The sequence below is a fragment of the Budorcas taxicolor genome, chromosome 16, assembly GCF_023091745.1.
Source record: "Budorcas taxicolor isolate Tak-1 chromosome 16, Takin1.1, whole genome shotgun sequence".
Taxonomy (NCBI): Eukaryota; Metazoa; Chordata; class Mammalia; order Artiodactyla; family Bovidae; genus Budorcas; species Budorcas taxicolor.
The window spans coordinates 36,560,768-36,586,991 of NC_068925.1; the positions used below are offsets into that span (position 1 = coordinate 36,560,768).

Genomic DNA, 26,224 nt, shown 5'->3' on the forward strand with positions numbered 1-26,224 from the left:
TTAAGCTTAGTGGACTCAAAAATAACCATCTTTCTGTTTTCTCAATCATCTTTTAACCAAACTGAAAATATTTATATGATGAAGTGTAGAAAGACAAAAATATAGCATTATTCTTAGCTAAGTAAAACAGATATTCAAAATTCTTATGAGAACTTTTTTCAAAAGGTTCAACTTTTAAAATGCTTTAATCATTTTATTATTGTTATTTAGATGGAAGACGTCATAGCACGCATGCAAGATGAAAAAAATGGAATTCCTATTCGTACTGTCAAAAGTTTCCTCTCCAAGATACCTAGTGTCTTCTCTGGTAAGTCTGCATTCAGTGTAACAGTATTTCCTCCTGCACTTTTCACAAAACTATTTAAAATCTGTTCTAGCCATTTACTTATTGAAGCTCTTTCTAACTCATTAGGTCAACATTATGTTGGATACTTGACAGTAAAACAAGTCAAAACTGCAAAAAAAAAATCATAATCTTACCAAAATTTAATTGCAAAAATGTAATAAATAAATGTGAAATAATAGAAAATAATATAAAATAAAGATGTATGAACCAGTATGATGTAGATTATATACAGAAGTCTGAGGGTGACTGAAATCAATGGGGAGTCAAGAAAGGGTTCCTGAGGAGTAGTGATAAGCTGAGTTTGAAAAATGAAGAATTTTATCAGGCTTAAGACTACTACTCCAACCAACTCTGCAGGTAGAACTTGAAGGGACCAAACTGCTGAGAACTGGGTGGATAGATGGAAACAGCTAGAGTTGGGACAAATAATGAGGGTCTTTGAAAGCCAACCAAAGAGTTTAATTCTGATACAGTGGGAAATATGGAGACATGTACCATGTTTGCCACGAATGTTATGATGAAAGTGCTTAGAAATATGTGTTCTGGCTCCAGGAGACAATGAACGGCCAAGCTCAGGGTACTCGGGTGTGCTCTGGCCTTGGCTTGCACAGCTTAGAGAAGAGAACAAAATCAGAAAGACCAAAGCCTTAGCAGTGATTAAGCATAATAAGGAGGCTAGTGCTGACCATGTGGAGGGGCAGTGCTTGATAAGAGTCATCAGCAAGAGTTGTACAATGCTTCCTTGTGAACAAGGATCAAAAGAAGACCAGTGATCGAGAAGAATTCAGCCTTGGGACTGTGCTAATAATTAGGACCAGAACACAAGAAGGCAGGCCCAGATGTTGGTGTTTAATAACTGCCTTGCTCTCAGATGAAAGAGAGAGAGCAATGGAGCAGATGAAGGCTGAAATAGAATGATATTTTGCTCTAATGAAATGTATTCTCTTTTTTCCTGTTACTGTCTTTTAAGCCCACTTTGTTCTAGTTTCTTGTTCTTCCTTGGTGATGCCATATAGTTTCCCACATCTGGGGCTTCCTTCATCACTTATCCACTTCCAGACTTCCAGGTCATTCTGACCATTAAATACTGTCCATTCTTCAATGGTTATGTCAGAAAGCTCTTTGGAGAAAACTATTCTGAACCTTTTCCTCTGTTCTCTCAAAACATTTGTGGTTATTGTTTTGCCTCTATTATTATACCTCACCTTGGCTTATAGTTATTTTCTGTATGTCCTATGCTTGCGTGCATGCTAAGTCACTTCAGTCGTGTCCAACTCTTGGTGACCCTGTGGACTGTCAAGCTCCTTGGTCCATGGGATTCGCCAGACAAGAATACTGGAGTGAGTTGCCATGCCCTCTTTTAATATGTCCTATGTCCTCAAGTAAATATTAAACTCCTTGCCATCAGTAACTCAAGAGAGTCAGCTTTACGTTTAAACACAAAATGCGAAAACTACTTATTTTGTCAACCATTGAAAAAGAGAACGTATCTCCTTAAACTACTTCAATACAAAGGCTGTAAACTGAAATGCATTCAGAATCCAGGCACATAAGTTCACTAAGTTTTCCGTCTGAACTGGGATTATGGTCAATTCAATAGTGCGTAGCCAGCTTCCCTGGTGGCTCAGTGGTAAAGAATTCACCTGCCAATGCAGAAAACATGGGCTGAATAGTATTCTATTAGCCTCAAGTTTTAGGCTCAAAAAAGCACCCTTAATTCTCTAGAATCCATTCAGTCCATTTTTTCCCCTCTCTGTTCTATTCTTATTCTCAGCAAGTTTGATAACAAAGGAAGCCCTTACCAGTAATATGTTGAGCTGCTCCAATTACATAGAAAGAGGAACTATTGTATTTCATATTACTGGATAAGGAATCATTATTCATATTTCATTATTATTTTGGCCCTCTAATAAATTATACAGTTCTCTGTGATCTGTTGTTGTTTTCAGGCATATATATAAAACTGAGTAGTATGTATGAACTTAAAAATTAAGTTGCTTTTAAATGAAATAATTTGAATATGTCCTGCCTCTTATATTTTCTTCTTCCAAGGCTTGTATGAATATTTGTTAGTTATCATGGAGAAATGATCTGTGTAGCCTTAAAGTTATCTTGTGGGTAGCTGCATGGGTAAGAAGAAAAAGGAGAAAGCTTGATGATATGAACTGGCTGAATGCAAGTTTAGTTAGTGTATATTTTATACCTAAAAGTTTTTGAGAAAGCTTTTAAGATGCCTTATCGCTTAAACTTGACTACATCTGGAGTCAACTTAAAGACAATAAAAATAAATAATGTGGAATATTTTTCACAGAGACTGTCTAGGTAATTCTAAGATACTTCTAAGAGTCTAACATACTCTTTTCTGAAACTGACATCTTACTGTGAAATATTTTTCATCTGTCATTGGAATGGCTAGCATGGGTTCTGCAGAAACTCAGAAAGAAATAGATTGCTTTTCAAAACAGTTATAAAATATTTTGGCATGAATCATGCTTATAATATTTTGCTCTTATAAATAAGCTAAATATGAACCAGAAAAAAATGGCATACTTGGGTTTTATCCTTATTTTTTTATGTTGATTGTTACTGGGAATTTCAATATTTCTGTGTGTAATACACAGGAAATGAGCACTAAGTGGAAAATTAGTGTAGTTAATACCAATAATATTATTACTTTTATTACCACTTTCAGAAGCCTGGATTAGGCCCAGATTAGACATTCTCTGTCCTCCTAGATAGTTCATGTGTTGCAAGATCATGAGTAACTACCTGTGTTGGAGACTCTGTAGCATGTAGCATAAGGTTTTTTTAGTACATCCTTAAAAGGTATTTTTTGAATGCCTTCATTAATTGGTGATGATTCCCCACATTCTCAAGGTGTAGCTTATAGATTTTAACACTATTTAATGTCTCCTATCTTTTATTTCTCACAAGTAACTAAGCATACGAAATTGAAATCTCCTAGGGAGATGAATGCATGTTGATGGCTCTTTCATATAGTTATCATTGGAACTTAAGATCATTACATATGGATATTGATTTTTCCTTAAATAAATCACATTTTGGCTTTCTTAGCTAATTTTTTTTTCATTATCATCATGTCAATACCCAGCTAATTATGCCATCTGTGCTTTAGTGAAAAATAGTGTAGTGAAAGTCAGAGGCAACCTTCCAAATTTGTTTAGGGAGATTTAACTGATGTGGGTATGTTAAATTTTCATTTTGTATTTACCTACTCTGTGAAAATTTTCACAAATGTTGACCTTTCTTTAAAGCAACAGACCTGAAAACCTTAATTTTGTTCATTGGTGAGTTATTTTCTAAAATCCTAGAAATGATAGATTGCTAAAGAAAAGCCTGTCAATGTGGAGCTTTTCTTCTTTTAATTAATGCATTAGCATTGCTTTCTTTGGGGAGGAGATCAAAATTGACTGTAGAGACAGACACTTAGTTGGGATGACACTAAAGCCTTAATTATCTCCAAGAATGAATAAATCTTGATGACTGAATTGCTGGTCTGGATATGTTTTTGAAATGATGAATCAGTGCACGATGATTGAGGTACACCATTTTGCTGTGCCTTCTTATTCTGATGCCACCTAGGTTTCTCTTCATTTCTGTTTCTCTCTCTCAACATACTGTGAAAAGTTTCCATTTTTGACATCCTAGAAATTCTAGGGTAGAGAATTATCCTGTCTTTATCCCCGTCCTGCCCTATCTGCATCCCCAAGCCAGCCTGTATTAATCATTCCTTTCTTTGGGTCTTTCTAGCACTGTGTCCTTTTTTAAAAATGTACTGATTTTTTAATTGAGTGATAATTGCTTTACAGAATTGTGTTGTTTTCTTTCCAACTTCAACATGAGTCAGCCATAGGTATACATATGTCGCCTCCCTCTTGAAACTCCCTCCTATCTCCCACCCCATCCCACTCCTCTAGGTTGAAACAGAGCCCCTGTTTGAGTTCCCTGCAACATACAGCAAATTCCCATTGGCTATCTATTTTACATATGGTAATATAAGTTTCCATGTTTCTGTCCCCATACATCTCACCCTCTCCTCCTTTCTCCCTGTGTCCATAAGTCTGTTCTCTATGTCTGCTTCTCTATTGCTGCCCTGCAAATAAATTCTTTGGTACAATCTTTCTAGATTCCATATGTATGCACTAGTATACAGTATTTATCTTTCTCTTTCTGACTTACTTCACTCTGTATAATAGGCTCTAGGTTCATCCACCTCATTAGAACTGACTGACTCAGATACTTTCCTTTCTGTGGCTGAGTAATATTCCTTTGTATATATGTACCACAACTTCTTTATCCATTCATCTGTCAATGGACATCTAGGTTGCTTCCATGTTCTAGCTATTGTAAACAGTGAACACTGGGGTATATGTGTCTTTTTTCAATTTTGATTTTCTCAGGGTATATGCCTAGGAGTGGGATTGCCGGGTCATATGGTGGTTTTATTCTTAGTTTTTTAAGGAGTCTCCGTACCATATTCCATAGTAGCACTATTTATTTACATTCCCACCAACAGTGCAAGAGGGTTTCCTTTTCTCCACCACCCTCTCCAGCATTTATTGTTTGTAGACTTTTTGATGATGGCCATTCTGACCATTGTAGCACTGTGTTCTGCTTCATGGAATTTGTTTTATCTCACATTTTGTCCTCAGTGAGCATGTGTTGTGATTCTTCCTCATGGCTGTAAGCACCTGGAGAACAAGAATAACTTCTCATTTCAATTTGTATCTTCTGTACATCCAGTGTCTGGCACATGGTAGATACTCAGCAAGTGTAATGACTTCTAACAGGACAGCTGATATCCCAGGCATTTGGGTACATCCACAATGAATTTCACTTTTTGATTCAGTAGCGGTGGAAAGAGCACTCAGGATGATTATTTGCTATGTTGGCATCCAGCACTGTGTGATCCTTTTATTTTAGTAGAGAACACTAGAAAGCTGACAACTCTGCATTGCTGTCATCTACTAACTTAGAAGGGTTTCAGGATGGAGACTCAGGATAGATTCCAGAGCCCAAAGCACCCTCGATTTAAATTTTATTATTTGGTTTAAAGTGAATGTTTAGAATGTCAGACATTCCCATATTTAAATGTATTCTTCAACATCTGCCTAGAATAGTGGAAAGAGTATATATGTTTTGGTATATATTCTCTTGTGTATATACTTTTTTACATATATTCTGGAGACCTAGATTTCCATCCTATTTTTCATGTTGTAAAGGAGAACATTATGTGTTAATGTGATAGCTCTAGCTCCAGTGCATTTACAAATATGCATGTTTTGGTCATAACTGCTATATAGGAACTACTGGCACTCACAATATGCTTGATATTCAGTAAATATTTACTTTCTAGATGTATTCATTTATATATCATTGTCCTTACAAAAATAAGTAAAAGAAACTTCAGAGAAACTAAATAACTTGTCCAAGGTAATGCTGTTAATAAGGTCCTAGGTATTTTCATCATCAACACCTTTGCTGCAAATAGTTTCATAGCAAGCTAACTGGCTATAAAGGCATTTTGCTATAAAAGAAAAAAAAAATGATTATCAGTTTTGTTCGGATTGCAGTAGAAAATGATAAACCATCAGTTTTGCAAATCCTTTGGTGATCCCTCCCATATGTCAGAATCGGAAGTTCTCCAAGGCAAGCAAATTTTGTAAGAGATGGCTAGAGATTCCCAACAGTTTTTGAGAGCACTAATGATCGATCCTTTACCTAATTTAGTTACCATGACTTGTTCTCTCTTGCTGTCTTTCCCAAAGTTATGACATAATATTAGAAATTGTAAGCAAAAGAAGAATAAAATCAAGCTCCTTCTATCCTCCTGCCACCCCTCTACCTCCCAGAATTGGTTACATGATTCCTGACGCATGTAAGTTTCTTGAAAACATTGAAAACTTTAATAGAATATGGCTAAATTAGATCACCAAAGGATTTGCAAGAACTGATATGTTACTATTTTCCAGTGTGATTAAATGGTCAGTCATCTTATCTTCTACAGCAAAATGGCCTCACAGCCAGTTAGGTGTATGAGAAACTGCTTGCCTGGAAGTTATTCATAGGAAAATAGTGGACATGTATTAGGTAAACTGTAGAGCTGATGTTAATCTAGTGTGTGTGTGTGTACAAATGTATACAAATTATGATAATACATATCATTATATAGATAGTACATATCATTGTATATGATAATACATAATATGTATATCATTATATATGTAAGACATTTATGTTGGAAGAGGGTGTTTGCTATGACCAGTGCATTCTCTTGGCAAAACTCTATTAGCTTTTGCCCTGCTTCATTCCATATTACAAGGCCAAATTTGCCTGTTACCCCAGGTATTTCTTGACTTCCTACTTTTGCATTCCAGTCCCCTATAATGAAAAGGACATCTTTTTTGGGTGTTAGTTCTAAAAGGTCTTGGAGGTCTTCATAGCACCATTCAACTTCAGCTTCTTCAGAGTTACTGGTTGGGGCATAGGCTTGGATTACCATGATATTGAATGATTTGCCTTGGAAACGAACAGAGATCATTCTGTCGTTTCTGAGATTGCATCCAAGTACTACATTCTGGACTCTTTTGTTGACCATGATGGCTACTCCATTTCTTCTGAGGGATTCCTGCCCGTAATAGTAGATATAATGGTCCTCTGAGTTAAATTCACCCATTCCAGTCCATTTTAGTTCTCTGATTCCTAGAATGTCGACGTTCACCCTTACCATCTCCTGATTGACCACTTCCAATTTGCCTTGATTCAGGGACCTAACATTTCAGGTTCCTATGCAATATTGCTCTTTACAGCATCGGACCTTGCTTCTATCACCAGTCACATCCACAACTGGGTATTGTTTTTGCTTTGTCTGCATCCCTTCATTCTTTCTGGAGTTATTTCTCCACTGATCTCCAGTAGCGTATTGGGCACCTACCGACCTGGGGAGTTCCTCTTTCAGTATCCTATCATTTTGCCTTTTCATACTGTTCATGGGGTTCTCAAGGCAAGAATACTGAAGTGGTTTGCCATTCCCTTCTCCAGTGAACCACATTCTGTCAGACTTCTCCACCATGCCCGCCTGTCTTGGGTGGCCCCACAGGGCATGGCTTAGTTTCATTGAGTTAGACGAGGCTGTGGCCCATGTGATTAGATTGACTAGTTTTCTGTGATTATGGTTTGTGTGTCTGCCCTCTGATGCCTCTCACAACACCTACTGTCTGACTTGGGTTTCTCTTACCTTGGACGTGGGGTATCTCTTCATGGCTGCTCCAGCAAAGTGTAGCCACTGCTCCTTACCTCAGATGAGCGGTATATCCTCACCGCCACCCCTCCTGACCTTGAACGTGGAGTAGCTCCTCTCGGCCGGGAGCTGACTGTGGCTTAAAAACAAGAGTGGGAGTTGACTGTGGCTCAGATCATGAACTCCTTATTGCCAAATTCAGACTTAAATGGAAGAAATTAGGGAAAACCACTAAACCATTCAGGTATGACCTAAATCAAATTCCTTATGATTATACAGTGGAAGTGAGAAATAGATTTAAGGGACTAGATCTGATAGATAGAGTGCTTAATGAACTATGGATGAAGGTTCGTGACATTGTACAGGAGACAGGGATCAAGACCATCCCCAAGGAAAAGAAATGCAAAAAAGCCAAATGGCTGTCTGGGGAGGCCTTACAAATAGCTGTGAAAAGAAGAGAAGTGAAAAGCAAAGGAGAAAAGGAAAGATATAAGCATATGAATGCAGAGTTCCAAAGAATAGCAAGGACAGACAAGAAAGCCTTCCTCAGCGATCAATGGAAAGAAATAGAGGAAAACAACAGAATGGGAAAGACTAGAGATCTCTTCAAGAAAATTAGAGATACCAAGGGAACATTTCATGCAAGGATGGGCTTGATAAAGGGCAGAAATGGTATGGACCTAACAGAAGCAGAAGATATTAAGAAGAGGTGACAAGAATACAATAAGAACTGTACAAAAAAGATCTTCATGACCAAGATAATAAAGATGGTGTGATCACTCACCTAGAGCCAGACGTCTTGGAATGTGAAGTCAAGTGGGCCTTAGGAAGCATCACTACAAACAAAGCTAGTGGAGGTGATAGAATTCCAGTTGAGCTGTTTCAAATTCTGAACGATGATGCTGTCAAAGTGCTGCACTCAATATGCCAGCAAATTTGGAAAACTCAGCAGTGGCCACAGGACTGGAAAAGGTCAGTTTTCATTCCAATTCCAAAGAAAGGTAATGCCAAAGAATGTTGAAACTACCGCACAATTGCACTCATCTTACACGCTAGTAAAGTAATGCTCAAAATTCTCCAAGCCAGGCTTCAGCAATATGTGAACCGTGAACTTCCAGAAGTTCAAGCTGGTTTTAGAAAAGGCAGAGGAACCACAGATCAAGTTGCCAACATCCACTGGATCATGGAAAAAGCAAGAGAGTTCCAGAAAAAACATCTATTTCTGCTTTATTGACTATGCCAAAGCCTTTGACTGTGTGGCTCACAGTAAACTGTGGAAAATTCTGAACGAGATAGGAATACCAGACCACCTAACCTGCCTCTTGAGAAATCTGTATGCAGGTCAGGAAGCAACAGTTAGAACTGGACATGGAACAACAGACTGTTTCCAAATAGGAAAAGGAGTACGTCAAGGCTGTATTGTCACCCTGCTTATTTAACTTATATGCAGAGTACATCATGAGAAACGCTGGGCTGGAAGAAGCACAAGCTGGAATCAAGATTGCCAGGAGAAATATCAATAACCTCAGCTATGCAGATGACACCACCCTTATGGCAGAAAGTGAAGAGGAACTAAAGAACCTCTTGATGAAAGTAAAAGAGGAGAGTGAAAACGGTGGCTTAAAGCTCAACATGCAGAAAACGAAGATCATGGCATCTGGTCCCATCACTTCATCGGAAATAGATGGGGAAGCAGTGGCAAACTTTTTTGGGGGGGAGCTCCAAAATCACTGCAGATGGTGATTGCAGCCATGAAAGTAAAAGACGCTTACTCCTTTGAAGAAAAGTTACGACCAACCTAGATAGCATATTCAAAAGCAGAGACATTACTTTGCTGACTAAGGTCCGTCTAGTCAAGGCTATGGTTTTTCCAGTAGTCAGGTATGGATGTGAATGTTGGACTGTGAAGAAAGCTGAGTGCCGAAGAATTGCTTTTGAACTGTGGTGTTGGAGAAGACTCTTGAGAGTTCCTTGGACTGCAAGGAGATCCAAACAGTCCATCCTAAAGGAGATCAGTCCTGGGTGTTCTTTGGAAGGACTGATGCTAAAGCTGAAACTCATTCTAAAAGACCCTGATGTTTGGAAAGAGTGAAGGCAAAAGGAGAAGGGGGCGACAGAGGATGAGATGGTTGGAGAGCATCACCAACTCAATGGACATGCATTTAGAGCAAACTCCAGGAGTTAGTGGAGAACAGCGGAGCCTGGGTTCATGGGTTTGCAAAGAATTGGACATGACTTAGTGACTGAACAACAATGATAGTCAGTGAAGGAGAAGAGAACAGTTGCTGACAACAGTATAGTGGAAAAAAATAGAACAAAACAGAGCAAAAACAAATAGCTAGAGTATTAAAGAAGGGACCATACTTATGTAGATTTCCCTGGGGACCTAACACTGCAACAAATACACTTCCTTTCTTTCCACTGACTCTGAGCAGCAAACACAGGGACATCCCACGAATATTCCCAGAACTGGGGCACACTCAAAATTCCATAGCTCTATGCCCATCACTTTTATCCAAATACCGAGATTGTCACGTTTCATAATTTTCACATTTGTTCTTATTATTGGTCACCACAGAATGGTCTTGTGTCCCAGTTAGTCGTTTTGTCTCTCATTTATTTTTGGGATCAGATTTCTACTAACTTGTGTAATTTGCATAACCACTCAGATCTTTTTCCAGGGAAACAGTTATAGTTTTCATGTAGATGTAAGTTTTTTGTCCTAACTCCACTTTGTCACATTTTCTTACAAAGAGATATTTTGGATAGTTGTTTATTTTTAAAATTTCTACTTTGAAATGAGTTCTTGTGGAAATCATGTACAAAATGACTTATCCCTTTTACTATATGCAGAACTTTATTGAGAAATGAGAACGTTGACTGAAGATCATTTGTTTGGACAAGGGAGAGTTAAAAAAGTTATAAGATTGGACTTTTAGTTTTGTCTTTAGCCTATGGTGTGGAATTAATTTAGAGTGTGATTTCTCCAGCGTGAGCTGGAGAGTTGGGAAATTATTTACAGAAGATCAAATTTTCCATGAGAGCAAAATGACGATTTTGGAAACTACGCCCTTTCTTTTGCAGCATTGGAGTTCTTCACTGAGTAAAAATTTCCCCACTGTTTATTTCAGAGTGCTGCATTGTCTGTGTCTGTGGTTGTGAATGGTGGAGGGAAGGTATCATGAGGGCTGGGGAGGGGGAGGCTCATCGCTAAAAGGGAGAGGGATATGGAGGCAAATGAAGAACATTCTGTTAGTAGAAGAGGCTCAGTCTGAGAAACATGACACTTGAATCAAGTAGCATTATCTTTTCCACCCATCATGATAGATATGGATCCCTCCTGTGGAGTCCTCCAGGGAGACTGGCTCAGTATAACAAGAGGATGGCTTTGAGTGTTAATCCATTGCAAGTTGAAACTGAAAACTGCAGATTTCAAATTGTTTGGGAACAGAGTTTGGTGATAGATGAATCATTTTAAGAGCCAGTCTAGAAAATACTATCACTAGAGTTACACTGATGATTTAAAATGTTTGGAAAGCATCTGCACTTATCAGTGATATTGGCCTGTAATTTTCTTTTTTTGTGGTATTTTTGTCAGGTTTTGGTATTAGGGTGATGGTGGCCTCATAGAATGAGTTTGGAAGTTTACCTTCCTCTGCAATTTTGGAAGTTTGAGTAGGATAGGTGTTAGCTCTTCTCTAAATTTTTGGTAGAATTCAGCTGTGAAGCCGTCTGGACCTGGGCTTTTGTTTGCTAGAAGATTTCTGATTATAGTTTCAATTTCCATGCTTGTGATGGGTCTGTTAAGATTTTCTGTTTCTTCCTGGTTCAGTTTTAGAAAGTTGTACTTTTCTAAGAATTTGTCCATTTCTTCCAAGTTGTCCATTTTATTGGCATGTAATTGCTGAAAGTAGTCTCTTATGATCCTTTGTATTTCTGTGTTGTCTGTTGTGATCTCTCCATTTTCATTTCTAATTTTATTGATTTGATTTTTCTCCTTTTGTTTCTTAATGAGACTGGCTAATGATTTGTCAATTTTATTTATCCTCTCAAAGAACCAGCTTTTGGCTTTGTTGGTTTTTGCCATGGTCTCTTTTGTTTCTTTTGCATTTATTTCTGCCCTAATTCTTAAGATTTCTTTCCTTCTACTGGGCGTCCCTGGTGGGTCAGAGGTTAAAGCGTCTGCCTGAAGTGTGGGAGACCCTGGGGTTCTTCATTTCTTCCTTTTCTAGTTGCTTTAGGTGTAGAGTTAGGTTATTTACTTGATTTTTTACTTGTTTCTTGAGGTATGCCTGTATTGCTATGAACTTTCCTCTTAAAACTACTTTTACAGTGTCCCACAGGTTTTGGGTTGTTGTGGTTTCATTTTCATTCATTTCCATGTGTATTTTGATTTCTTCTGTGATTTGTTGGTTATTCAGAAGCGTGTTGTTCAGCCTCCATATGTTGGAGTTTTTAATAGTTTTTCTCCTATAATTGAGATCTAATTTTACTGCATTGTGGTCAGAAAAGATGCTTGGAATGATTTTGATTTTTTTGAGTTTACCAAGGCTAGATTTATGGCCCAGGATGTGATCTATCCTGGAGAAGGTTCTGTGTGCGCTTGAGAAAAAGGTGAAATTCATTGTTTGGGGGTGAAATGTCCTATAGATATCAATTAGGTCTAACTGATCTATTGTATCATTTAAAGTTTGTGTTTCCTTGTTAATTTTCTGTTTAGTTGATCTATCCACAGGTGTGAGTGGAGTATTAAAGTTTCCCACTATTACTGTGTTGTTGTTTATTTCTGCTTTCATACTTGTTAGCATTTGTCTTACATATTGAGATGCTCCTGTGTTGGGTGCATATATATTTATAATTGTTATATCTTCTCCTTGGATTGATCTTTTGATCATTATATAGTGTCCTTCTTTGTCTCTTTTCACAGCCTTTGTTTTTAAGTCTATTTCATCTGATATGAGTATTGCTACTCCTGCTTTCTTTTGGTCTCTATTTGCGTGGAATATCTTTTTCTAGCCCTTCACTTTCAGTCTGTATGTGTCCCCTGTTTTGCGGTGGGTCTCTTGTAGAAAACACCTATAGGGGTCTTGTTTTTGTATCCATTCAGCCAGTCTTTGTCTTTTGGTTCAACCCATTTACGTTTCAGATAATTATTGAGAAGTATGATCCCATTGCCATTTACTTTATTGTTTTGGATTCAAGTTTATACTCCCTTTTTGTGTTTCCTGTCTAGAGAAGATCCTTTAGCATTTGTTGGAGAGCTGGTTTGGTGGTGCTGAATTCTCTCAGCTTTTGCTTGTCTGTAAAGCTTTTGATTTCTCCTTCATATTTGAATGAGCTCCTTGCTGGGTACAGTAATCTGGGCTGTAGGTTATTTTCTTTCATCACCTTATGTATGTCCTGCCATTCCCTCCTGGCCTAAAGAGTTTCTATCAGCCGTTATCCTTATGGGAATCCCCTTGTGTGTTATTTGCTGTTTTTCCCTTGCTGCTTTTAATATTTGTTCTTTGTGTTTGATCTTTGTTAATTTGATTAATATGTGTCTTGGGGTGTTTTGCCTTTGGGTTTATCCTGTTTGAGACTCTCCGGGTTTCTTGGACTTGGGTGATTATTTCCTTCCCCATTTTAGGGAAGTTTTCAACTATTGTCTCCTCAAGTATTTTCTCATGGTCTTTCTTTTCGTCTTCTTCTTCTGGGACTCCTATGATTCGAATGTTGGGGTGTTTAACATTGTCCCAGAGGTCTTGGAAAGCAAAGTTTGATATAAACTTGATGTGAAAAGTCACTGGCCACTTGGTCATTCTCATCCCACAAATAGTGGTATCTTAAGGTGACACACTAATTGGGTAGTTCAATTTAGGACACTTTTCAGTGCCCATATGTCTTTATTAGATCATATGCTTTTTAGTGATCTTTCTTACTCAGAACAAATTTCATGTTAGAAATCTTTCAGGGCCCATCTGTGGAAGGTACTAATATGATAGAGGACTGGATTGCCTATGGAAGACCTGCGTTCTCTCTTTGTCCCCCTTATCAGACATTTTAATAGAGGGTTAATGAAGCCTAGGTATGAAATATTTGGCTTTTAAAGCTTTTTGCTACCTGACCTCTTTGTTAGACTAAGCCTTAGAGAACCAAAACACAGAGTTAAAAATAGAGTTAACATTTTCTTTAAAAATTTAAGCATCTTCCTCTTTTGGATGAGAGCAAGGAGGTTTCTTTTAATATTTGACTTTTCCCCCCTTCTCTTTTTTGGCAGCCTTCAGATGTACAGATCTCACTGAAGTCATTCCAGAATGAAAGCATTTATGATCAAATACCAGAAACTAAAAATAATTATCCTACCCTTTCTCTAGAGGTTATTGAATATTTCTCTTAACTATTCTAGTCAGGTGGCCTTTTAGCAAGAGATGGATTTTTATGGTTGCGGGGGCAGGGGGTGAATGTGGTAGAAGATTAGTAAATAATTCAAAATAACTGCACTCAAAACCACCCTTTAGTGCCAAGCAGTCTGGCTTGTTTCACAATTCAAATAGTTTTGGAAAATGGTGATGCCGCTCAAACTCCAAGGCAATATTAGATTACATCAGTTAGTAACTGTTGTGTTTGGTGATGTCTCAGCCATCCTCCCCTTTCCTGGCACTATCTCCGTGGATTTACATTGTGCAAATATCTCGTCCTACTCTCAGTCCAAGTGGTTTGAGTGGGGCCACCCAGTCTGTGGATCAAAGTGAGGGGATGGAATGTGACTCACGTTTGGCGAATCTGAAAGTCATGACCAGTAGTTTTGCTGAAACAATTGGAGAAAGAGACCTTTTCTTTCTGCATGTTGTTGTTAGTAGGTATAAACCTAAGGTGAAATTTGTCTGAAAATGAAACCAGTACAGAGAAGAGCAGAGTCACAGAGCAGAGTGAAATTTGGTCTTGACAACAGCTTTTTTTGGCTATTATTTTATCTATTTTATGTTTTCAATTGGAGGATAATTGCTTTACAATGTCGTGTTGGTTTCTGCTGTGCATGAACTAGCCATAAGGATATGTATAAATATATACGTGTGTGTGTGTGTATACATCTGTGTGTATGTGTGTGTGTATATATATACCTTCTCTCTTGAGCCTCCCTCCCTCTACCCACCCCTCACCCCTCTAGGTTGTCACAGAGCAACAGGTTGGACTCCCTGTGTTATATAGCAGCTTCCCATTAGCTGTTTTTTTTTTTTTTTTTTAGTTCCTCCTGGATTCCATGCTGTAATTGAAGCTTTTCAGTTACTGAGCTAATAAATTCCCACTTTGCTTAAGTTAGCTTAACCTGGGCTTCTGGTAATGAGTTATGAATTATACATTCCTCTTAATTATATTCAGTCCTAATTTTTCCCTAGAAATTCTTTGCATCTGACACTAAACTTGGTTATTTTGATTTGTTTTGCGGGGAGCGGGGGGTGGGGAGAGTAAAATTTTTCTTTCTAGGTTTCATGTTTTTATTTCTTTGAGCTGCAAGGCTAAAACAATGCATCTTTTGTTCCTGTTAAAAATAGAGCAATCTGAGACACAAAGTTAAGCTTTGTCTACTTGTATCTCTGAGGTTTGTGGCCTAGACTTGACTTGTCACAGTTGCAGAGATTCAAAGAAGGTTCACATTTGTAAAGGATGTTAAATGGTGCATTTATTTTACAGGATATTGCCCATTAACTTTTTAATTATTTGACTATAATAAAGTTTCTGTGGCTTTTTCTTTCTTCTTAGGTGCTTAACACTAGAAAGAAGCATGGTCATGCATACTCTTGTTCCTACTGCAAGTTTTCAGAGTCAAACCTTTCTGAAGGAATTTCACCACAGTATAAACCACAAGAAGTAAAACTTGTGTTTTATTTACCCTCAGATCATGTGTCAGTGGTCAGTGCCTCTCTGGAACCAGAGAAGTAGATGGGAAACAGCCTCATTGCAGCCTTTTGCAGAACGGAGGGTCTCCTGCAAGGTAGTCTGTGCAACAGTTTCTCACAGACCACTTGTCTTGCCATGTTCCAGGAAGGATGGCCAAGGACATTCTGCATGAACATGGTCAGACTGTAATGGAGCCTAGCCTGCATGATCTGTGTGGGCATATGCAAGGTCCCAGGGCACTCTGGCAAAACTGTCCCCGACATGTGTCATTTCTCAAGATCTTCTGCTGTTTCTTGCACTGTGATATTTTAATGACAGCTTTAGTTTTAAACTCTACCCAGTTTAACTCATCAGATATGCTGTGTTTTTATCTGATGTCTTTTAAAATGTGTTTACCACTTAGGTGACTAGATTATGGATCTATTCTGAGAGGTGTCAGAAATATTACCATCTAGTTCCATCCATTTCCTTATTTCAACCTTTACACATTTTGTATAATTTGAAAGTGATAAGGCATCTTTCAGTAAAAGGAAAAGACTAAGGGTCACATTTTTTAAATCATTTTTAAACCTTCCCCTTTTCTTTCTCCTTTTCATACTTCCCTTCCTCTTTCCTTTTGCCTTACTTGGGGTTTGTAGTGTAACGTTACGTTTGTCTATGGATGGAGGTGCTTGGAATGTGATTTAATTAACTTTATTGAGTGAGGAAATGGCAATCTACTCCAGTAATCTTACCTGGAGAATTCCATGGACAGAGGAGCCTGGCAGGCTACAGTCCGTGGGACTGCAAAAAGTCGGGTATGACTGAGCGACTATTACTCACTCAGAGAGTGAGTGAAAGTCAGGATATAGGTCTAGATTTCTTGAGTGGACCTTTTGAAAGGTTGTTGTTGAATCATGACGCCGGGATTCTTGGCCCCCGGAGGAGAAGAATTCAATCCAGGGCCAGAGACGAGGCTTGATTGCTCAGAGCTTTTGTGTAATAAAGTTTTATTAAAGTATAAAGGAGATAGAGAAAGCTTCTGACATAGGCATCAGAAGAGGGTAGAAAGAGTACCTGCTTGCTAGTGTTAACAATGGAGTTATATGCTCTCCAGTAAATCAAAAGCATGTCTGGAGGTTGTAAAGACCTCACCAGACCTACTCCCATAATTTACATTTTAAGATAACAGAATTAGCCAGAAGGTTTAATCCAGAGACTGTCCTCAGGCAGAATACATAATACATTGTTGTTATATAATCCTTGTAAAGAGCAGGTCTACTCCCATAATTTACAGAATTAGCCAGAAGGTTTAATCCAGAGACTGTCCTCAGGCATAATACATTGCTGTTATATAATCCTAAAGAATGTAGAGAAGGAAAAAAGTTTGTCCTTTCTTCCTCCTTGAGAATTCCAGACCCCTCTCTCCTTGGGGACCCCTAGACTTCTTATCAACCTGCCTAGGAAATGACTCTCTCACTTTGATTGTTAATTGTTCTTTGTCTGGTGGGATTAATCATAAAAATAAGAAATGTGTAAAAATTTAGCACAGCATACTTTCACATATTATATTCTTAGTAAAAGTTTACCTTAAAAGTAATTTAGTATCTAAGGATTAACAAAGATTTAACATGCCATTTTATTTGAGCCTGTCAGTACCCTATGGAGAAGGCAATGGCACCCCACTCCAGTACTCTTGCCTGGAAAATCCCATGGACTGAGGAGCCTGGAAGGCTGCAGTCCATGGGGTCGCTGAGGGTCGGACACGACTGAGCGATTTCACTTTCACTTTTCACTTTGATGCATTGGAGAAGGAGATGGCAACCCACTCCAGTGTTCTTGCCTGGAGAATCCCAGGGATGGGGGAAGCTGGTGGGCTGCCGTCTATGGCGTTGCATGGAGTCGGACACAACTGGAGTGACTTAGCAGCAGCAGCAGCAGTACCCTATGAGGTAAGCCTGACTGCTTTTTCACTATTTATGGCAAAATAATTAAAGATTGGGGCTTTCCAGGTGGTTCAGTGGTACAGAATCTGCCTGCCAATGCAGGAGACTCAGGAAACACAGGTTCAATCTCTGGGTCGGGAAGATTCCATGAAGAAGGAAACATCAGCCTGCTCCAGTATTCTTGCCGGGAAAATCTCACAGACAAAGGAGACTCATGGGCTACAGTCCATGGGGTCACGAAGAGTTGGACATGACTTAGTGACTGAGTATGAGCTCAAACTAAAGACCAGAGAACAAAAATGTCTTGACCAAAACACACTGCCGACAAATATAGAAATAAGATTTGAACCCAGGCCTGGCACAGTTGTCCGTAGTTATAATTATCTTGAATCTCACACATGTTCTCTCAGGAGCTGTTATATCCTGAATTGTGTCTGCTCCAAATCCATATGCTGAAACCCTAATGCTTCGTAATTCCGAATGTAACTGTTTGGAGGTACAGGGCCTTTAAAGCAGTATTAAGTGAAAATGAGGCCCTTTGGGGTGGGCCCCAATCCAGTCTGACTGGTATCCTTATAAAAAGAGGCGATTAGGACAAAATAGAGACACCACCTCAGAGAAAAGCCACATGAGAGCACAGTGGAAAGGTGGCCGTCTGTAAACCAAACACCGAGGCCTCAGGCAAAGCCAAACCTGCAGACACCTTAATCTTGGCCTTCTAGCCTCCAGAGCTGCCAGAAAGTAAATTTCTATTGCTGAAGTCATCCAGTCTGTAGTGGGTTTTTTTTGTTTGTTTTTGCTTTTATGGCAGCCCTAGTAAACTAGCATAGGGACGAACAAAAGCTAAGGAATTCGTTAATTCAACCATGTTCTTACATCAAGACCAGCTTTCTGTTCAGGACTGGTTCTGAGCAGAAACCATGGAATATCTACTCAATTAGTGCTATGAAAGATGAATGGATAACTTTCTATATTGGAGATGTTTAAAATATCTGCCAAGGCATGCTGTCTCTGAGAAATACCCTGTTACCTAAGAATATAATCAGTCCAGTCCAAAACCTCCTACTGAGAAAGTGAGTTAGAAAGCTAAAATTGCAGAGAATTCTCCTTCAGCTATAAACTAAGGTGAAGTACCGACAGCAATAGGAAAAAATTAAAATGGTCATAAAATACCAAGTTTTATAGACAATGCCACATGCACCAAGGTAACTAGAGAACATGTTTAATAAAAACCAAAGAAAGGAAGACAATTGACCTTTTAAAATATTTATTTATTGTATTGGAGGATAATTACTTCACAGCATTGTGATGGCTTTTACCATCCATCAGTATGAATAAGCCATGGGAATACAATTGTCCCCTCCATCCTGTGCTCCTCTGCCATCTCCCTCCACACCCCATCCCTCCATGTTGTCACAGAGCACTGGCTGTGGGTGCTCAATGTCATACATCAGATTCCCTTATGGGAATTTACTTATGGTAAATGTCAATTCACTTATGGTAATGTACACGTTTCAGTGCTATTCTCTCAGAGCATTCCACCCTCTCCTTCTCCCACTGAGTCCAAAAGTCTGTTGTTTATGTCTCTGTCTCCTTTGCTGCCCTGCACATAGGATCACTTCACTTTTACCATATATATTGTATGAGGTTGAAAATGTCTCTCTAACAGGGCTATTGTGAGGATTAATGGGGCTTCCCTGGTAGCTCAGATGGTAAAGAATCTCAAATCATCCCAGCTTCTACCTTCTCCCACTGAGTCCAGTTTGATACAGTTTTTATAAACTACACACAAAATGGAAGCCCAATGTTATTGTCAAACTTTTTGAGAAGAAATGGGCATTTTTTTAATCCCCATCATTCAATTTGTCCTTCTGAGTTATGTGAATATGATGAATTTTGTGCCATTTCTCTTCTAAACAGAGAATATCCCACATAGTACCTGTTAGCTGGTTACCCAAGCATGACCTCCTGTTGGGCTGTTTCTCACAATATTTTCTTATAATGGTTTGCCAAATTGTATGCCTAAGGAAATTATTACCCATCCTAGGCATGCCCTGCACACCATCTGGGTCTCTTTTTGTGCCTGCTTCCCAGTGGGGCAGCTCTGCCCACAGTGTGGTCATCCTCCTCTGGAGGCTTGTCTTGTCCCTAATCAAGCCCTGAAGAGGCATCTCCTTATGGCACTCACAGATGGCTGTGTGGAAAACATTATCTCATCTTGGGAAAGCTTTTGTAAGGTCATCTTTAGGCCAAGGTGAACTTAAAAAAAAAAAAAAAAAAAGTTGTTCAAAGAGGCTAGAAAACAATTGCTTGACTAACATTGGAAAACCTCTTAATTCCCCAGCTTATAAAAGTGACAGAGATCATAGATAAACTGATTTTGTTCAGCCTACTCTACTTCCCAGGTGGCTCAGTGTTAAAGAACCGACTTGTCAATGCAGGAGACACGGGAGACATGGGTTCAATCTCTGTGTTGGGAAGATCCCCAGGAGGAAGGCATGGCAACCCACTCCAGTATTCCTGCCTGGAGAATCCCATGGACAGAGGAGCCTGGTGGGCTACAGTCCATGGGGTCAGAAAAAGTCAGACAAGACTGAGCAACAGGCATGGAACTAGCCTACTCTAATGACTTCTTGGCTGGGGCCTTCTTTGAATTTTTACCGAACTATGGAGAGAATCTCACGGGTTTATTTGGATTACTGAGCAAATTATCAATGAACAGCTGATCAACTTATGTTTCATAAAAGTGACCAGTTCAGCTGCTGCTGGTGGACTTTCTTCCCCTGCTTACTTTTCCAGATGTTACATTTGCAGTCCCTCTTCATGTGTCCTCTCCAGCCCTGTCCACTTGCTCCCTACCCTTGGGGTCAGGGAGCAGTTGTGCACATAGGCTTCTTGTCAGGAAAAAGAATGTTGCCCTTCTTTGAATGGTCCTGTGTTATCATAGACAAAGGCTTTGTCATCTGAGCTTCTTTGAACCTGCCTAGCTAGTACGTGCCACTAGGAAAAGTAGTGTATCTGAGACTCAATTTTCTCAGTAAAATGAATATAACCATACCTTTCTGTTAAGATTGTTGCAATATTAAATATAATTTATATGCATATATATCTCATATCTGTAAATGCATATATACCCAAAACCAGTAAATATAAGATTTCTTCCAAGTACAGGTTCTGTTTGATTATTTTTTTCCTTCAGTCAGTTAATTTGGTTTCATTGTAGTTTTTTCAAATAGCATGTTCCTATCAAAGGCACTTTTGACTAGTACATTCATGCATTTTCATATGCCAGAAATAAGTCAGCAATGAAATGTGTTTCTTTTACATTTTCATGACTCTTTCACCATCTCAGTAGTATAAGCCACATATGAAAAATTAAATATATGCAAAAGATGCTATACTATCCCTTCCTTCCCAAAGCAATCTGAAATCATTGCATGATTTCTTCCCCTCATGAAATATTTAAATTTTTCTCTTACTGACTTACATATGAAAGATAAATTGTATTAGCATGTTTACACCTGTTACTCTTATTGCTCTGAGGTGTTGGAGGCTCACTACGAAGTGCTTATGCTTTTAAATTAGGCATAGATTTCTCCATTTCTCTGGAGACATGGAATATGGGGGAATCAGAGTTACCAAATACACTACTAGTTTTAAAATATTTATATGTATCTCTGATAATATAAAGCCTGTGATATTGACCAAAGATGAGAAAACATTTACTCCTATTGTGCTTCTTGTGTTTTAAACATCTTTCTCCCCAGTGCCAAGACCATACTGCTTTCCTGTACCTTCCATTAACAACACCCTCAGAGAAGAAACAGTGAGAGGTCATGGATATGAGTGCAGACCCTGAAGCCACACTCCCCAGTTTAAACCAGCCCTTCCGTTCACGAACTTGTGACCTTAGATTCTCTTGTGCTTCTGTTTCTTCATCTGTGGAAAAAGAGTGATGGGAGTTGTTGTAAAAATTAAATGAGTGAATAAATATCTGTAATATATTACTATAGTAGCTGGGCCATGATAAATGCTCAGGAAATTTTTAGCTATGGTTCTTAGCTGTCATAGAGATGAACAAGAAAGAGAAGCTAAAGGGAATCCAGAGATTCCTTATTTCTTAGGTTACAGGATGGTTCTATAAAAAAATTAGATTTACAAATAGTATTTTAGATAGATGATTAGAAAGGAAGAAAGAAAAGAAAGAAAGAAATGAAAGACAGAAGGGTGAAAGGGAGGAAGGAAGAAAGGTAATCAACCCCACAATTTAGTAAGCTTTATTTTCTCTGGTCAAAATATGGACCCACCCATTGAATTAATACAGTGCATTCTGTATTAGCTTCTTCATTAGCTTCTTTCCACTGCTGATTGGTGGAGAAGCTTATGGTCAGCAATAACACATCTCCTGAGTTGCTGTCAAGTCTGCTCCCAGTTGATATTATTGCTTTAAAAAAAAGAACCGTCAATGTATGACTTTACTTTATATTCCATTTTGGACTCAGCCCAGATCATTTAAATGGGAGCAATTACCTGTACATCTTACTATTAGATAAGAAACCAACCATAGAAAATGTAACAATTTATTGTTCTGATTATACTGATTTCTATAATTATTAATATATTTGCAGATCTTGTACTTAGAAAAATTCTAATTTTCAAGTAGGCTATTGATTTTTCATGACTATTGACTAGCTGTATGTATAGGTATCTGGAAGTCCTGGAAAGATACCTCACTCACTTCTTGCTTACTTAGACATTATAAGTGTCTGCTAAGTGTCAAGCTAATGTCATGGAATACAGAGTTAAATCGGTGACAACTCTTATACTTAAGGAGTTCCCAGCCTACTGGGAGAGTAAAGCAGACACACAATGATCTTCATAACACCGTGTTGTAAATATTATAATAGAAAGGAGAGCACAGCTAAGTCAAGCTACAGCACATAGAAGAGTTCATCCCTTTAGCTTCGTTTAACTGTTGTGGAATTTCACCAGAATGAGTATGTTAAGGCTTAACAACATTCAGCTGGAAACTTCACACAGCTAATTAGTACTTAAACCCTTTGGGAAATCCAAACCTCCTGATGCTAAACGATGTAAAGTTGGACAGTGTGTTTTAGTGAAGGAAAGATACATTTCTCCTCTTTTCACCAAATCAACAAATTAGTGATTATTCTTGCCAGTGATTGCAAAAGCTCCTTAACAACCAAACTCCTAAACAATCTTACCTGAAGATTCTTTCTTATTTCCTCCTACAACAAAGGGGCAAGGGGTTCAGTTTCACAACACGAGGAAGTCTTGCAATAATGATCCACACCATGCATCTGATGGATTTCAGTTTTGCTGTTCTTGTTCCTCTGTCAATCAAGTACTTTCACTTAAAAGCTTCAGTGAGTGTCTAAGTGGGTCTTAGACAGGAGGGTAGTTATTACTGGAGAAGTGAAAGATGAGAAGTAGACAGTTGGGCACATCTAAAAGAGATGAGGGCTCGTCAGAAAAAAGAATGAAGTCTGTAAGAACTATGTATTGAGGGCACAGTGTTGCCCACTGTGAATGTTTAATCAAATCTCATAGTTTAATTTTTTAATAGTAGTGAACTTGGTGGATGGTTAGAGAGGAGGAAACAGAAATGAGCTATTCAGCTAACCATTTAGCTACAGGACTTCTGCAAGCAGTTCCTTTATTTGTGGTGCTTATGCTTAAGAAGCCCAGAGCAAAGCAGAACTGAAAGTGTCTTTTTTTCAGGATGATTGTTTGCATGGACCATCCTAGAATGGGCTCGGTGGTTCAGAGTTATACTGCTCTTCATAACAGGGGATCAATGCATGTACGTTTCTGATTGCTTATCCATTCACTGATACAGATAATCTTGAGGGTAAATGAGGAGTGCCTTTATGGATAATAGGTTAGAGTTAAGAGTGAAATAAAGATCAAAATTTCATAAAGGTGGTAATTGATTTTTCTTGCATGAGATAAATGAGAGTTTGCCATTTACTGCATTATTATAATGTATGTTGTGCTAAACTTAATTCTTCATAAGAATTGAAATAGCTCACATTCTCTTTTTATGTATTGTCAGTAACTACTCTCTGTGTGGTAAATAATACTAAATAGCATTATTAGAGTGCATACCATATGCCAGATATTGTTCTAAGTACTACATATGATTTACTTTATTTAATCTCCATAACAATTCTATGAAAGAACTATTAGCCTAATTTAATACTTGGGATGTTTGAGGCTAATAAATAGTTCATCTAACATCATTCAGCTAATTAATAAACATTTATTTACATCCATGTAATCAAATTATAGCTCTTCCATGTGACAATACACAGTCTCAATAATATCTATTGGATGGATAAAAAAATTGATGAATAAATTAAAAAGTGATATTTTAAAAACTAAATATAAGCAATGTAGAGAGAATAATAAATGTTTTCTGTTATTGAACATAAACTTTGTATCCAGACTTGCTGGTAACTTAAACTAAAATATGGTGGTATGTATAATTCACATTGATATCAAAGAGAAACAGTGTTTCAACCAAAAACAGTGAACTTGATTCTGGTGCCATATTCTAAAGGGAATTTAACATCTGACATTTTATACATCAGAAAGGTAAGGTCTTAAAGAACAGCATTTCAGAAGAGTTTTTATATGGCTACTATTAGTTTGCCGACTAAGGTCCATCTAGTCAAGGCTATGGTTTTTCCAGTAGTCATGTATGGATGTGAGAGCTGGACTGTGAAGAAGGCTGAGTGCCGAAGAATTGATGCGTTTGAACTGTGGTGTTGGAGAAGACTCTTGAGAGTCCCTTGGACTGCAAGGAGATCCAGCCAGTCCCTTCTGAAGGAGATCAGCTCTGGGATTTCTTTGGAAGGAATGATGCTGAAACTGAAATTCCAGTACTTTGGCCACCTGATGCGAAGAGTTGACTCATTGGAAAAGACCCTGATGCTGGGAGGAATTGGGGGCAGGAGGAGAAGGGGACGACCCAGGATGAGATGGCTGGATGGCATCATGGACTCGATGGACATGAGTCTGAATGAACTGTGGGAGTTGGTGATAGACAGGGAGGCCTGGTGTGCTGCGATTCATGGGGTTGCAAAGAGTCGGACACGACTGAGCAACTTAACTGAACTGACTGACTCTGTTAAAACTGGCAAAATTGATGGAGGGAGGGTAGTTAAAACTTGGAGAGCACCCATCCAAGCCATCTTTTGCTGGGTGTTTATCTGTAAATATTTCAGTCTCAACAACTAACTTGTCATTGTTCCTTGCTAACTGTCCCAGTTTTATAGAAGAAAAAACCAAGACTTGCACAGATTGATTAGCTTGTCAAGCTTATGCAACTAGTAAGTAGTGAAGGTTTATCTTTCTGTTTCCAAAATCCATGCTTTCTTCACTACACCGTTTAAAATATAATGATGGCTCAAGCTATAGTCTCATATATATGACTTTCTAGCAATGTTACACTTAAAAGAACTAATTTTCAAAGAAGCTCTAGCACTAGATTCTATTTTTTCTGGGTATATTACACAGTAACTCAAATAAATTTTAAAAAATTAAAAGAGAGAATAGAATATCTAGGATAATTATTTATTCTGACCTGGGAAGTTTCAGTCTATCCAATTCAAGATGAAAGATCTATCCAAGACTGGATGTAGAGGGGGTATGGTATGGAGAGATTGAAATCCTATTAATTCTCTAGTCATTTGTTACTTCCGAGCATTTTCTGATAATATAGGATGGCATCTAAAGAAAAGAAAGGCAGGTGAAAGCAGAAAGTTTTAAATGGCTATCAATTAGATAAATCCCATGCTTTAAAAAAGAACAGATCCTCTGTTTGAGGTGTCTGTTTGGGGGCTAAGTTGCTTGCTTTCTGAATTTCCCATGCTCAGGAGCTGGAATTCTGCTCTGAATCTCTGTGTAAGAGTCTGCAGTTCTCCTGGCAATTGATGAGGCCCTAATCCAAGCCAGAAAAAATACTCTTTTTGCCTATTTTAGAGGGGAATATTGTGTGCTTCCATATGAAATGTTCTAATTCTTCAAAACTAGTAGCTGTTAACTCTCATCAAAGTATTTAGTAATTTGCGGGTTTCCTACATCACTCACACAAATCAGATTTTCACCAGTAATCCAATGTTGGTGGGAAAATTTGAAGGAATACAGCTAAATAAAAAGTAGGTGAGGATTATACAGTTTTGGTGTTGTTCTGCCAGGCACTTGAGATAATGGGCAGTATGAAACAAGGAGAGGTTGGCTACATTTACCTAGAAAATTTCCAGTTTTGGTTAAATGAATTAGTTATGCTTAGCCATACCGATTTCTATATTGTCTGAATATGTATTTATGAATACAGAATTCTAATCAGTTGGTCATTTTTCATTAGAAGGGAGCCCCTTTATGTGTACTTGTCTACACTCTGTGAGAGACTTCCTATAGAAGAGAATTTCTAATAAGACTTTGAAGGGTAGTGATGATACAGACTGACATTTTTAATGATCACTGAAGGAAAAGCAAAAACAGAAACTGAGCAACTACCTTAACTGGAATGGAACAAATTGATCTATGATTCTTGACTGTTGGGATGCAGCCAAGCACGAGTCTTGGAGCTTGAGATACTTTTCAAGTGATAGTGAAGATTCAGTGCAGCAGATTTAGTAGGTTACAGAAAAAAAACAGATAATGATTTCAGTTCAGTTCAGTTCAGTTCAGTTGCTCAGTCGTGTCTGACTCTTTGCGACCCTATGAGCCGCAGCACACCAGGCCTCCCTGTCCATCACTAACTCCCACCCAAACCCATGTCCA

At 38.3% G+C, this 26,224-nt stretch overlaps 1 protein-coding gene across 1 annotated transcript in view; it reads left to right on the plus strand.

Moving 5' to 3' along the window:
• RGS7 (regulator of G protein signaling 7) overlaps positions 1 to 26,224 on the plus strand; it is a 453,701-nt gene that overhangs the window by 271,013 nt on the left and 156,464 nt on the right. The window contains exon 2 of the mRNA XM_052654047.1: positions 211 to 307. Coding sequence (XP_052510007.1) covers positions 211 to 307 — 97 coding nt within the window. The remainder of the gene's footprint in view (positions 1 to 210; positions 308 to 26,224) is intronic.